At 41.4% G+C, this 13,098-nt stretch overlaps 1 protein-coding gene across 1 annotated transcript; it reads right to left on the bottom strand.

Moving 5' to 3' along the window:
- Positions 1 to 1,457: 1,457 nt before the first annotated feature.
- LOC111221387 (homeobox protein CDX-1-like) lies at positions 1,458 to 10,546 on the bottom strand. The gene is made up of 3 exons (XM_022744757.1): positions 9,990 to 10,546; positions 2,709 to 2,857; positions 1,458 to 1,694 (listed from the first exon to the last, which is right to left on the bottom strand). The coding sequence occupies exons 1-3, from the start codon at positions 10,501 to 10,503 to the stop codon at positions 1,458 to 1,460; spliced, it is 900 nt and encodes a 299-aa protein (XP_022600478.1). The 5' UTR covers positions 10,504 to 10,546.
- Positions 10,547 to 13,098: the final 2,552 nt, after the last annotated feature.

Raw genomic sequence — 13,098 nt, 5'->3', positions numbered from 1 at the left:
GGCCTCATCTGTGTTTGACTCTGAATCCGATTTGAATGATCAGTTTTTGGTGTTGAAGCTGCAAATTTCACAAATAAATGTGTGAGTCCCTCTTGTGCATTCGTGGCAGTTACTGCGTCTGTTTTGATTAATGAAACGTCCAAATGAGAGAGAGGGGATGTTGTAAATTTGGTTGACCAGATAAAATCACATCATCTGAAAACAAAATCACTCAGACGGACCAGAAAGAAAGAAACATGGAGCTGACAACCTTCAGATGACGCCAGTCTCTCTGTTTTTATAGAGCTTTGAATTGGGAAGAAGTTTTTCAGGTGCCCCTGATTGTGGAGGTAAAATACTGTTCATTTTTCCCACAGTCAAAGTTCAGTTCTTTGATAAAACGTTGAAGGTTCAAGCTGTGGGCGGAAAACACTAAAGAAGAGAAGTCAACTTTAACTCCCAAGGTGCATTTCAGCAAGAAACAGCCTATCCAAGAGCTTTAAATTCTGTCTCCGCCAATGGTGGGTGGACGCCAAACATTCAAATCAATTCACTTTGGGGTCAAGGATTAATTGTGGATGATTCCAGTGGCCGAGGCTCATGGGTATTGTAGTATTAAGACCTGTCCACCAAACTGAAGAAGCTGACATAATTAAAACTGATGGTCACAACATGAAGGGGAGTTTCTATCTTCAGTAACAAAATGATAAAAAACAGTTTGGGAACCAGCTGCTGTTTCCACCTCACATCTGGACTACATCACATCTGTATATAGAGTCTGTGGTTCAGTTGTTCCGGATCAAATCATACACACAAGCAGGTGACGTTTTAACTTGAAATAAAAGGATTTCATTGGCGTCTATGGGTGGAGAAAACATTTGTTAATGAAGCGGGATGATATATAATCATCATTAAGCTCAAATCAAACCTCTGGAAACTGGATTTACACTTTTTAAGTAGCTTTAGAGTTAAAAAAAAACAAAAAACACACTGTCTGACAGCATCATATATATTCTATATCTGATTGTTGCAGCTCTAAATGATGTGAAATATTAAAACCTGAGACTCCATGTTTCTGCGGCTGCTTCCTTCCATTGCATGGAAATATTTCACATGTCACATGCTTCATTTTATTCAGCCTGAAATGTTTAGTATCGTTGGAAACTTCGCTGCTAGAATTTCAAATAAAGTTATTTGAATTTGAAGAAAGTTTGGAGAAACAGGAAGAGTTTGCAGGAATGGAGGACAGGACAAAATATTTGGTAAAAGTCCTTCACCTCGTCCCAACATCTGGATTATGAGGAAGAATCTGCAACAAGAGTCTGATGGAGAGGAAGTACTTCTGCTGGCAACACCAAAATTCAGTGAGCTTCATCTTTAAGATGGCGACCAGAGAGGGAGGGAGGTTCAGTCTGAAGGGGAGAGTCTTTAGTTCTGATCCCCGTCCTCAGCATCCAATAAAAACACCCTCCTCCTCCTCAGTACTCCTCTTTGATGTTTAAAGGCAGGGACGTAGGGGACACCAGCCCGTTGCTGCCGCTGCTGCTCGTCACCATGGCCACGCTGCTGCCGCCGTTTCCATGTAAAACTCCTCCTCCACTGCCGTTGCTGCCGGTGGGAGGGGTGGGCGTGGTCGTGGAGGAGGCCGGCTGCTGGAGCTTCTTCTTGTTGATCTTGCGCTCCTTTGCCCGGCGGTTCTGGAACCAGATCTTCACCTGGGCGAGGAGAACATGTCGGATTTATGTCAGGAAAATATAAATAACGTTCACTACATAGTAAATCTCCATATTTATCAATGGAAATGGACTCGTAAGGAGGTGGTTAGGGTGGATGGTGGGTCTACAAAGCCCAGGACTGTGACAGCAGAGACCAGGTTCACACCCAGAGACCTGTCTGTGGTTTAGACAACAGCAGCTCTTTGGTTAAACGTCCATATTTAGAGTGTTGATCCATCAGAAGATCATCTCAGTGTAGTTTTACATCTCCTCTCTCAGGCTTCTCTCTGGAGCTCTAGTAACAACAGATTTCAGGTAAAAACACTCAGAGAAACCAAATCCTGCAAGGTCTGGATGGTGGGTGCAAGTGGGCTGGGCTTGGTGACTGCTTTGTTGTGACATCACAAAGTTCCAGAAGTCCTGACGGCTGGTTTTAAGGCTCAGTTTCTGAATACAGGCTGTGTGCATTTCTCTGTGGACTGAGGCTTTGATACTTTCACAGTATTAATATAGAAGCTAGAGCTGATCTATAATCACACTACACATGGACACAGACCTTTACACTGGAGGAGCTTTAATATTAGTGAAAGACGGTGGTTCAGTTTAAATGGAAATGAACAGGTTGTGAACTTTTTCTACATTAAACCAGACCAGGATCTTTAACCTGAACCAGGATCTGGGAGGTTCTGAACAGAACCATAAACCAGTTTAATAAAGCTGGAGATTGATCTGTAAGATCAATATTTTACTGATACCTTTAGTATCAACATGTTTGTGACCTGTCTGATATGTATATTAAAAACATTTCCTCTTTAAGTCAACAGAAAACAGTTATGTTTCCTTCAGTAGTTTCTAGAGACAGGGTTGACTGTACATCCATACGTTATATTATTGTATAGATTCAGATTCAGTGTATAAAAGGAGCTAGTTACCAACTCTATGAGGCACTTAGCTGAAAATCAACAGCCCTGATCAATAACAACGTTTCATTCCAGTGTCTGTGTGTTGGCGTACCTGTCTCTCTGACAGGGTGAGCGCCGTGGCGAGCTCCGCCTTCCTCCTGATGGTGATGTATTTGCTGTAGTGAAACTCTTTCTCCAGCTCCAGCCGTTGGTGGTCGGTGTAAACCACCCGATACTTGTCTTTGGTTCGTGTCTTCCCGTCTGTAAAACACAGAAACATCACCAGGTCACACTTCCAGCTGAAATCTGATCGACTTAAATGTTCAGTGTAAAATTAAAGGGGGATTCCACTGATTTTACGCAACAAAACAAAACACAGTCCCACTTTAAGTACCATGGACAGCGCCACTCGGCTGGGCTGGGCCAAAGCTTATTTATAAACAATAAACATATGTTTTGGACCATTTAATAGAAAATAATGTCAAAATGCAAAAGAGAAAAAGTATGAAATTATTTAATTACAGCCCATTAATACCACATGTTAACCAGTAGACATTCCCAAGCTGCTGCTCTGCTGCTAAATTCATTATTTTATCATTTAAACATCAAGATAAATCCATGTTAATGAAACAGCTGCTCTGTGTGTTCAGCTTCAGTCACAGTGAGATTTCGAGGTTAATACAGGTCGTGGTTTTTACTTATAGTTTCATGGTTGGGGGGGGTTTGGAGATTCAAACACTTCATTTGCATTCTGGTGAATTTCTATTCACCAGTTTATAGTGGAAATGTTATTTTATTTACAGGGAAAAAGCTACAGTGACAATTCAAAATATACTGGCATATAAAGCAGCAAGGATCTCCGACTCAGATCTCAGTCCCACGCTGTCAACAAATCACATGCAGCTGTTCTTTGCTGTGCAGCTAATGCTAGATTAGCTTGTCTGCTGCTATTTTAGCTAGCTAGCAAGCTTCTATGGGCAGGCAACATTATTTTAAGATTAGTTAGCAAACAAGCAAACAATATTTCTAACAGTGAACTCGAAAAACACGTGTATGTGTATGTGTGTGCATGTGTGTGTGTGTGTGTGTGGTTTTATGAGCTAATATAATTCATATACATGCAACTTTAGCCTTATGTTACAGTTTAGCTAACTAATGTTAGTTTCCAACTTTAGCCTTAAGTTACAGTTTAGCTAACAAATTTTAACTAGTTTCTAACTTTAGCCCTAAGTTACAGTTTAGCTAACTAATGTATGCTAGTTTTTAGCGCTCCCTTTCATTTCCAGTGTTAGCTTGTCATTTCATTACCAAAATAAAATGTCATGTATGATCTGATGTTACAAACTCTGGAGCTCAGTCATGAGCAGTGAGACGATGGAGGATTAGTTGTTGTAGAGAAACGTTTTCACATCAATATAGAGTTTATTATTTCATGTGGTGGTTCAGTCTTTTACCTTTAACATTAGTTTTTATAATAGTCACCCTCTTTGTTTTCACTCAGGGATTCAGGAGTTTTACCTGTTGGCTCATTGAACAATATTAAAGTACATGTGAGAAACACCTCAGGTCACTGAAGCACCTGCTCTGTTCTGGGTTTCCTTTCACTCCGGAGAAATAGCTGACTCCCATGATTGTCATTTTATAATTCACACTCTGCTGCCAATTAAATTAATTATAGCTGTGAATTCATCTTATATTAATGAAGTCACGTCTGAAATAACTGTTCACACTCCTCGTTTTCTTGGCCTCTATATATACAGCATTTATATTCTTGCATGTTTAATGACTCCACTTCATCTGCACCAAATCACACCGTCTGTTAGTGTAGAAAAAGCTGAATGAAGCGAATGGAGTGGTAGTATTTTATATTATGTGTTATAAACTGTCATCAGTCGCCTGTTCACACCGACACACCATGACGGCTCTATTCAAATACACAACCTGCCTCGGCTGCATTTGCATGAACTGAGCCCTATCTGCTTTTATTGATTTATGGCTCCAGTGTCCGTGTGTTACTGTTAAAAATCATCATCATTGGAAATGATGCCTGGTAAAACGGAATAAATGAGCTGTTCAAAGCTCTAAACTTTATTCGACACACAAGGGTGAAGCCTGCGGTTCAGACTCTCAGAGCTTTGTTTGAATATTAAATATATCAGGGGGAAATTTGGGGAAATTTGTAAAATATCATGCACAAACATCTGGAATATTTCCATTTCATAAGGAGGGAAAGTCACAGAAGATGGCAGATACTGAACTCTGAAGATATTTAGGTCCGAGGAAACGTGATACCACCGTATCTGTTAGATAAAGAGAAGATGTCAACGTACTGTATATGAAAAGTCTCAGAAATGTTGATATTTATGTTTGTCAGTAAAATGTTTTTCATTTGTTTTCTGCAGCTCAGGACATTTACATCAACCTGAGGTAATTGTACTTTACTTTCTTTTCTACTTTATATTTCTACTACAAAAACTTCTCAGAGGGAAATGTTGTCCTTTCTACTGCTGCACATTTATCTGACAGCTGTAGTTTGCATATCAAACAAATGAAGACCTGCTCTATTATAAATTAAACCAACAGTACAGTTTTTACAAGTACAGTTGAAATGATCAATAGATTAATCAATTGACCGAAAAATAATCAGTAAGTATCATTTTCAGGGTAAAAATGTCTAAAATTAAATGTTTGGTTTTTTTTTTGTTTGAGTCCTTTTACTTTTAATACATCAGTGATTTTCCCAATTATACGTACACACTTTTACTTAAAGCTCCTCCAGTGTAAAGGTCTGTGTCCATGTGTAGTGTGATTATAGATCAGGTCTAGCTTCTATATTAATACTGTGAAAGTATCAAAGCCTCAGTCCACAGAGAAATGCACACAGCCTGTATTCAGAAACTGAGCCTTAAAACCAGCCGTCAGGACTTCTGGAACTTTGTGATGTCACAACAAAGCAGTCACCAAGCCCCGCCCACCTGGACCCACCATCCAAACCTTGCAGGATTTGGTTTCTCTGAGTGTTTTACCTGAAATCTGCTTTATTTTTATTGGATCACTCAGAAAATCAGCCAATCAGAAGAGAGGCTCAGAGCCTCCTCTCTTCTGATTGGCTCACCGACCAGTTGTTACTAGAGCTCCAGAGAGAAGCCTGAGAGAGGAGATGTAAAACTACATCGAGATGGTTTTTGGTTCTTGAAAACACAAAAATATCTTCTAATGGATCAACACTTCAAAATAAAAGACCTTTAAATAACAGTTCCATGCTGGAGTAATTCAACACTGTGATATTAGTACTTTTACTTCAGTGAATAATCTGAATACTTCCTACAACACATTAATGTGTTGCTGAATAACACAGAGAATCAATAATAATATGTTTGTCTCAACAGTGTAACTGGGAAAAACAAATCAGTCGTATATTAAATTTAATTTCTAGGAGGAAGCAGCCACGAAAACTTAACTGGAAAAAAATAAAACATCACAAAAACACTAACTAAAAAAAATTTTAAAACTAAAATAATCCATCAGTGTAAGTGGAGACAGTGGGAGGCTGCAGTTTAAACACACAGATGGTTGTGTTGAAGTTAATTAAAAGGCCGTCAGCTCTGCTTAACACGCTCTGATTCAATATTAACACTAAACAAACAGAGGTTAAATAAGTGATGTCCTTCTCCTCTTCAAACACACACACACACACACACACACTCACACACACACACTCACTCACTCACACACACACACTCACTCACACACACACACTCACTCACTCACACACACTCACACACACACCGTCTGTGTGTCCTGTAATCGGTCACTGGGGCAAATTCAAACTCAAACATTTGAGTTTTGGGGGGAACATCTGTCTGAACTGACGAGTTTCTGCTTCATTTGTCCGAAAGTAAAAACCAACAGTTTGATGAGAGACGCTAATGAAGGAGTGTAAATCAAAAAGCTCTTCAGCCTGTCCCCAGAGAGAGAGAGAGAGAGAGGGAGAGAGAGACAGAGAGGGGGAGGGAGAGGGAGAGAGAGGGAGAGGGAGAGAGGGAGAGAGAGAGAGAGAGAGAGAGAGTAGGGGAGAGAGAGGGGGAGAGAGAAGAGACGAGAGAGAAGGAACAGAGAGAGAGACAGAGGAGAGATGAGAGGAGAGACAGAGCACAGACGAGAGAGGAACAGAGAGAGAGAGAGACAGAGAGTAGAGACAGAGGAGAGACGAGAGAGACAGGAGAGACAGGGAGAAGAGAAGACAGAGGAGGAGAGAGAGAGAGAAGAGAGAGACAGAGGACAGAACAGAGAGAGACGAGAGAGAGAGAGACAGAGGACAGAGACAGACAGAGAGAGAGACCAGAAGAAGAGACAGAGAAGAGAACAGAGGAGAGAGACAGACAGGAGAAAGACAGAGAGCAGAAAGCGTCAGAGAGCGACAGGCAGAAGAGCAAGACAGAGTAGGACGAGAGAGGGAAGAGAGATGAGAGACAGAAGAGAGACAGGAGAACAGAGGACAGAGAGATACACGAGAGAGAGACAGAGGAGAGAGACAGGAGAGAGATGACAGCCAGAGAGAGAGAGACAGAGACAGAGACGAGACAGCAGATGAAGAGAAGACAGAAGGAGAGAGACAGGAGAGAGAACAGATGAGAGCAGCACAGAGAAAAGAGACACAGGAGATCGAGAGAGAGAGAGAGACCAGAGACAGAGACAGAGGAGGTGAGAAGAGAGAGACAGAGGAGAGAAGAGAGAGAGAGAGACACGAGACATTGAGAGAGAGAAGACAGAGAGGAGAGAGAAACAGAGAGAGAGATCAGTGTTCAGAGAGAGACAGGAGGAGTAGACAGGGAAGGCAGAGACAGGAAAGGAGGAAGAGAGACAGAGAGAGACGAGAACGAGAGAGAGGACAGAGACAGAGACATGGAGAGAAAGAGAGAGAGAAGAGAAGAGACAGAGACAGGACAGACGAGAGAGACAGAGAGAGAGACAGAGAGAGACAGAGAGAGAGGACAGAGAGAGAGACAGAGAGAGAGAGGAGAGCGACCAGGGAGAGAGAGACAGAGAGAGAGAGAGAGAGAGAGAGAGAGAGAGAGACAGAGACAGAGACAGACAGAGAGAGACAGAGACAGAGAGAGAGACAGGGAGAGAGAGACAGAGAGAGAGAGAGAGAGACAGAGACAGAGACAGAGAGAGAGACAGACAGACAGAAAGAGAGACAGAGAGAGAGACAGAGAGAGAGACAGGGGGTGGGAGGACGCCGTGTATGAAGGTGTGTCTCTCCGTAGTCCGTTGTAAAGTCCGACCTGTAATGAGTCTCTGGTCTACGGAGAGTTTTCGCTTCAGCGTCTCCAGCTGTTCCCGCCCTTTCTGCTGCACAGCCCCTGAATTCGGACACAACTTCCGTCTGATTATTATAAACAGATGGAAATTATTGACAAAAATGACAATAAAATATATTTTAAATATATATAATATATAAGAGAAGCAGAAACCGGAGCGTCAACAACAGGAAGAACGAAAAGGAAAACCGTCTCCTGCTTCTGTTCAGTCCTGAATGTTCCATCGTTATCGTTAAAATAAAAAACTCAGAAACTTCATTAGGTCAGTTTTAGAGCTTTTCAGAGGGACGTGAGTTGAAGCGGTCGGGAACCTCCTCCAACCACATCTGTGTTTAACCGGGTCTGCAGCCAAATGTATCTGTCTGTTTTTATTTGGTCTATTTGACATTTGTGTTTTGTGACTTGTGATGTTGGTTTCTTGTTTCCTGCTGTAAATGAGCATTTCTGCTACAGTCCACTTTGTTCACATCGTGTATTTTGTACTGATGTTCATTGACATGTATTGTCCCCATCAAATAAACAAATAGACAAATAAATAAATAAATAAATAAACATTATAAACGTCGGAACTGATCAAGCCTGATTTCTCAGACTCGTTTGTTCTTCATCAAATCGCTTGTTTCTGTTTGTGAAGTAATTAATTAACAGACAGAAAAACCTGCGTCAGAACTGTGAGGCTGCAGCTCTCATTATCAATACCTTATCAATCCTTTATCAATCCATCGATGGACGAGGCTGTTAATCTATGTTTTGTGTTTTTATGTATTTTTATTATATATTATTATTATTGTCGTTGTTTTAGTCACAGTAGAAAACGCATTGATTAACTGATTGATGAGCCGGTGTCAGTTTCAACTAATTAAACAAACTTTTTAACTATATAATAAATATATATAATTCGTATTAAACATATTCAGACTGTTGTAAAAGGAAGAAGTAAAAAGTACATTAGAGAAACCCTGAATAAAGACACTGACATGCAGAGTGGGGGTCACCAGGGGCCCGACCACACACTGTGCCCCGGGGCCCCCTCAGGGAGGTGGGTCAGGCCCTGTGTGGACAGACACTCGGAGGTCACACTTCACACTTCAAAGTGGGAACTGACTCGTAAACTCTTGTTTTCTCCGCCCAGAGACACGCGGGGCACAAAGGCCTCGCGCAGCCGCCCGGAGTCACGTCCAGCGGGGAGACATTTACATCACAACGGCTTCAAACCGCCTCCGAACCGGCTGCACCCGTTTGATCCGGCGACACGGACAGGACGGGACACGGCGGGAACATTTCAGAGAGACGTTCAGGCCTGACAGCCGCGAGTATCGACATATTATTGATTTTAAATTCCCAGATTTTAAAGAGGTTAATAATCACTGAGGCTCCCAGCTGCAGGAGATTTACAGGGACAAGTCCGTTTAAATTATACAGGAATTTACCACAAGTCTCCTTCAAAACCTGCAGCAACATATTTAAAAAATACACATGCTCGATTCTGATAAAGAGAAAATGGAAGAAAAGATTCATAAAAATGAAATAATAGAGACTTCTGAAGTTACGGTTTAAGACGATTTGAAAACTCAATTTCAATTCAATTGAGAAAATATTAAAACGAGTCTGTATCTATTATTGTTATTATTATCATTATTGTTATTATTATTATGATTATTATTGTTGATGAAAATGAACACAAAGAGCTAAATGCAGTTTATTTTTAAAGATCTCTTCCATATTTTATATCAGATGTTTTATTATTTCTATATAATATTTCAGGTGATCACAATGACTCTCACACACCTGGACAGGTGGCTCTGATATCAGCTGTCTGAGTACACACGTGCAGACATTTGAGTATCACCGCGGCTCCTATCTGACTTATTAAAATGTGAAACAGTCTGTTGAGCTGCCGGGAAGAAAAGACGAACTGCAGCAACGGAACAAATGATCCCGCGTTTAAAGAGCAGGCACCGTGTGAACTGGAAATATTACAGATTATTGATTAAACTCAGGCCTCAATCAGCCAGTTCAATGATGGAAGTTAGGAGAGAACGTGTCATCGGGATCACCTCGGGTCTTACTTGGGTTGGAGGGCGGGACGGAGCTGCGTCGTATCCAGTCGTACGGGTTCCTCCTCTGCGGGGAGCCGGGGGACAGCTGCCCCGCCGACACGTTCAGAGACGCGGGGAGCAGAGCAGGTGGCTGCCCGGGGAACTCCGCGGGGCTGAACCCCAGCGTGGGACCGGTGGAGCCGGCAGGAGGCCCCCCGGCTGCTGCGGCCGCGGCTGCCGCTGCAGCGGCGGCGGCAGCCGTGTGGCCGTAGTGGTGGGAAGACCAGTCGTCCCGTGTGGGCGGAGGGGGAGGCGGGTAAGCCGGGCTCCAGCCGCCGGGGCCCGGACCGGCCTGCTGAACCGAGTGCGGGTCGTTGTTGATGCCGTGGTGATGGTGATGGTAGCCCGCGAAGTCTGAGTACTGTGGCGGGGCGGGGACCGGGAAGTTCTGCGGGCTGAGGCTGATGCCCGGATGGCGGGTCACCGCGTTCTGGTGCGGGTACATGGCGGGGTCCTTATCCAGCTGCAGGTAACTCACGTACATCTTTCCAGGTGAGGGGACTCCCTCTGCATACTGCGGATCCAGCCTGCCTCTCTCTCTCTCCCCTCTCACCTGCTCTACAGGTAAAGTGAGCTTCACAGTGTATGCTCTCTCTCTACCTGTCCACACCTCCACCTGTCCTCTCTCTCTCTGTCTGTGGTTTCTCCATCAGCTGCACGTTAAAAACTGCTGCAGTCACATGGGGCACTTTTATTGCCCTTATCTCCCTCCTCCCGCCTCTGTGTCTCACTGTCTCTCTCTCTCTCTCTCTTCTTCCTCCACTCCACTTCATCATCATCATCATCATCATCATCATCATCATCATCATCATCATCGTCGTCGCATTTTCCCAAACACATCTGAATAAATTCGTCTCTCCCTCTGAATTAAACCACATTAATAAATGTAGATTCCACAGGTCACTACCTGACCGGGTCCACCCCCCTCCCTCCCCCGGTCTGCAGGCTCTTCTCATCGGCCTGAATTTGCATGACAGTCCGCTGCTGCATTTCAAAGGCTGCCATCAAAGGGAAAGAGACAAACTTACAAATGACAGTAAAGAGAAGGAAAAAAAAAAGGACTAACATGTCGTCAGTCAGAGCGACGGCAGGTTCATCCATTCATTCATTCATTCATCCATCCATTCATTCATTCATTCAGTTTCTTTTCAGGTCACATCCTTCCTCTGTCAGGATGGAACAACGTGGGAAAATGTTCATTTTATTTATTTAATATAAATTAAATATAAAATAATTCAAGTCAAATCCAAATTAAAATCTCCTTCACATCATGAGTCAGACTGAGACTGATATTGATCCATTTAAATATAATTATCACAGATCATTCACTGTATTTATTAGAATGGAAGAATTCAGATGACTAGAAATGAATAGAGCAAAAATACAGTTACAGTGCAATAATTTAATAATATTTCTGCTCTATTGTTTTTCATTATTATTATTATATATTTTAAATTTGATTAGGCTTTATTTTTTTATTTTTAGTGTTTTTAAATGTTTTTCTAATTAGTGTCTTCGCCTTATAAAAGCACATCAGACCAACACAACAACTAATACTTCTAATGATAATAATAATAATAATAATAATGATAATAATAATAATATAGGAGCATTTATGAGTAAAGAATAGATAAATAACAAAAAGTCATGATGCTGAGAATAAATGAATATTCTAACTTGAATCTGTCGTTTTTAAGGAGAAAGAAAGAAAACGTAAATAAATAAAAATAAAACAGGAGTCACACACACACACACACACACACACACACACACACACACACACACACACACACACACAGGTCACCTGAGGGTTAGCTGCTTCCTCACCTGAAAGTAAAAAGAAAGAGGCGGAGCCTGTGGAGAGTAGAACAGAATGGAAGGTGACTCACCTGAAGACGGTCATCCAGAGACCAGGTCCAGGTCCAGGTCCAGGTCCAGGTCCAGGTCCAGGTCCAGGTCCAGGTCCAGGTCCAGGTCCAGGTGCAGGTGCAGGTCCAGGTCCAGGTCCAGGTCCAGGTTCTGTCTCTCTCATTCACAAGGGGTTCGATACTTGCTCATCAGTACTACGGTGGAGGAAGGGATTTAAACTGACAACCCTCCAGAAGAAGCAGCCCTCCTGCCGGTCCTCAGAACCCCCCCCCCCCCCCCCCCCGGGAAGAAGGATGAGCTGCTTCTTTATGGATTTATGGGAGATTTATTGTTTTACACTGATGAGTATTCGGTTCATTCTGCTGCAGTAAAATCACATAAAGCCTCAATAATTCTCATTAAACACAAACACACAACGGTTTGATTGATGTTTCTGCTTCAGCTGCTTCTGTGTCTCAAGTATTTTAATTACCAGTAACTTTCTGTTTATTCCTGTATTTACTAGAATTAAATGAACCTTTACTTTTATATTTCCAACCATAATATTACATATATATCCAGTCTGCACCTGAGATTCTTTTGCATGAAAGGAAAGATTTATAATTCAAAAAACTGTAACTCAAAATCAAAGGTAAGTTAATTTTCTTACCTGTTTTACATCCAATGAAAAGTTAAATTTTTCCTCTCACATTTATGGCATTTTTCCTTTTCTTTTTAAAAGAAGCAGCGATTTAAAAAAAATGTTTTCATCTATTCAATAGACTAAAATCATTAATTTATCAAATTTAAAATTGTTCTCTTTTTGAGCCTGATATTTATTAATAAATTCAAGAGGAAATTGTTTTAAAAATTTAATTTATTACAGATTCAGTGTCAAGTTTACTCCTCACAAAGCTCATAAACCAAATACTTTTACAGTCGACATAAAATAAGACACAGTTAAACTAAATTTACATAACTATGGGTCATAAGATATAAGATTTAATAATGCTGTGAAAATAAATGTAAAGTGCAATTTTGCCACTGGAAATAATCAGAGAGATCTCTGTATTAATTATCTTTCGGCTGAATGTTTATAATGCCGTTTTGTGAAATGAAGATAAAGGAAAATAAAACATATTTATTGTAAATAAAAAGAAAAATATAATAATAATATCAAGAAAATTATGTTTTTATTTCACGCTTTAAATTTGTAATCTTGCACAACAGC

Source organism: Seriola dumerili, unplaced genomic scaffold (assembly GCF_002260705.1).
Source record: "Seriola dumerili isolate Sdu_G_001 unplaced genomic scaffold, Sdu_1.0 BDQW01000086.1, whole genome shotgun sequence".
NCBI classification, from domain to species: Eukaryota; Metazoa; Chordata; class Actinopteri; order Carangiformes; family Carangidae; genus Seriola; species Seriola dumerili.
Note: the sequence above shows the minus strand (reverse complement) of the source record. Positions and strands in the feature narration are given on the sequence as shown.

What these genes read in the sequence shown, in the direction of transcription:
- LOC111221387 (XM_022744757.1), bottom strand. Translation starts at nt 10,503, where the DNA reads ATGTACGTGAGTTACCTGCAGCTGGATAAGGACCCCGCCATGTACCCG. An exon ending in CGTCCCGCCCTCCAACCCAA is followed by an intron (nt 2,858 to 9,989) that starts GTAAGACCCGAG and finishes TGTGTTTTACAG; the next exon opens with ACGGGAAGACACGAACCAAA. An exon ending in TCACCCTGTCAGAGAGACAG is followed by an intron (nt 1,695 to 2,708) that starts GTACGCCAACAC and finishes CTCCTCGCCCAG; the next exon opens with GTGAAGATCTGGTTCCAGAA.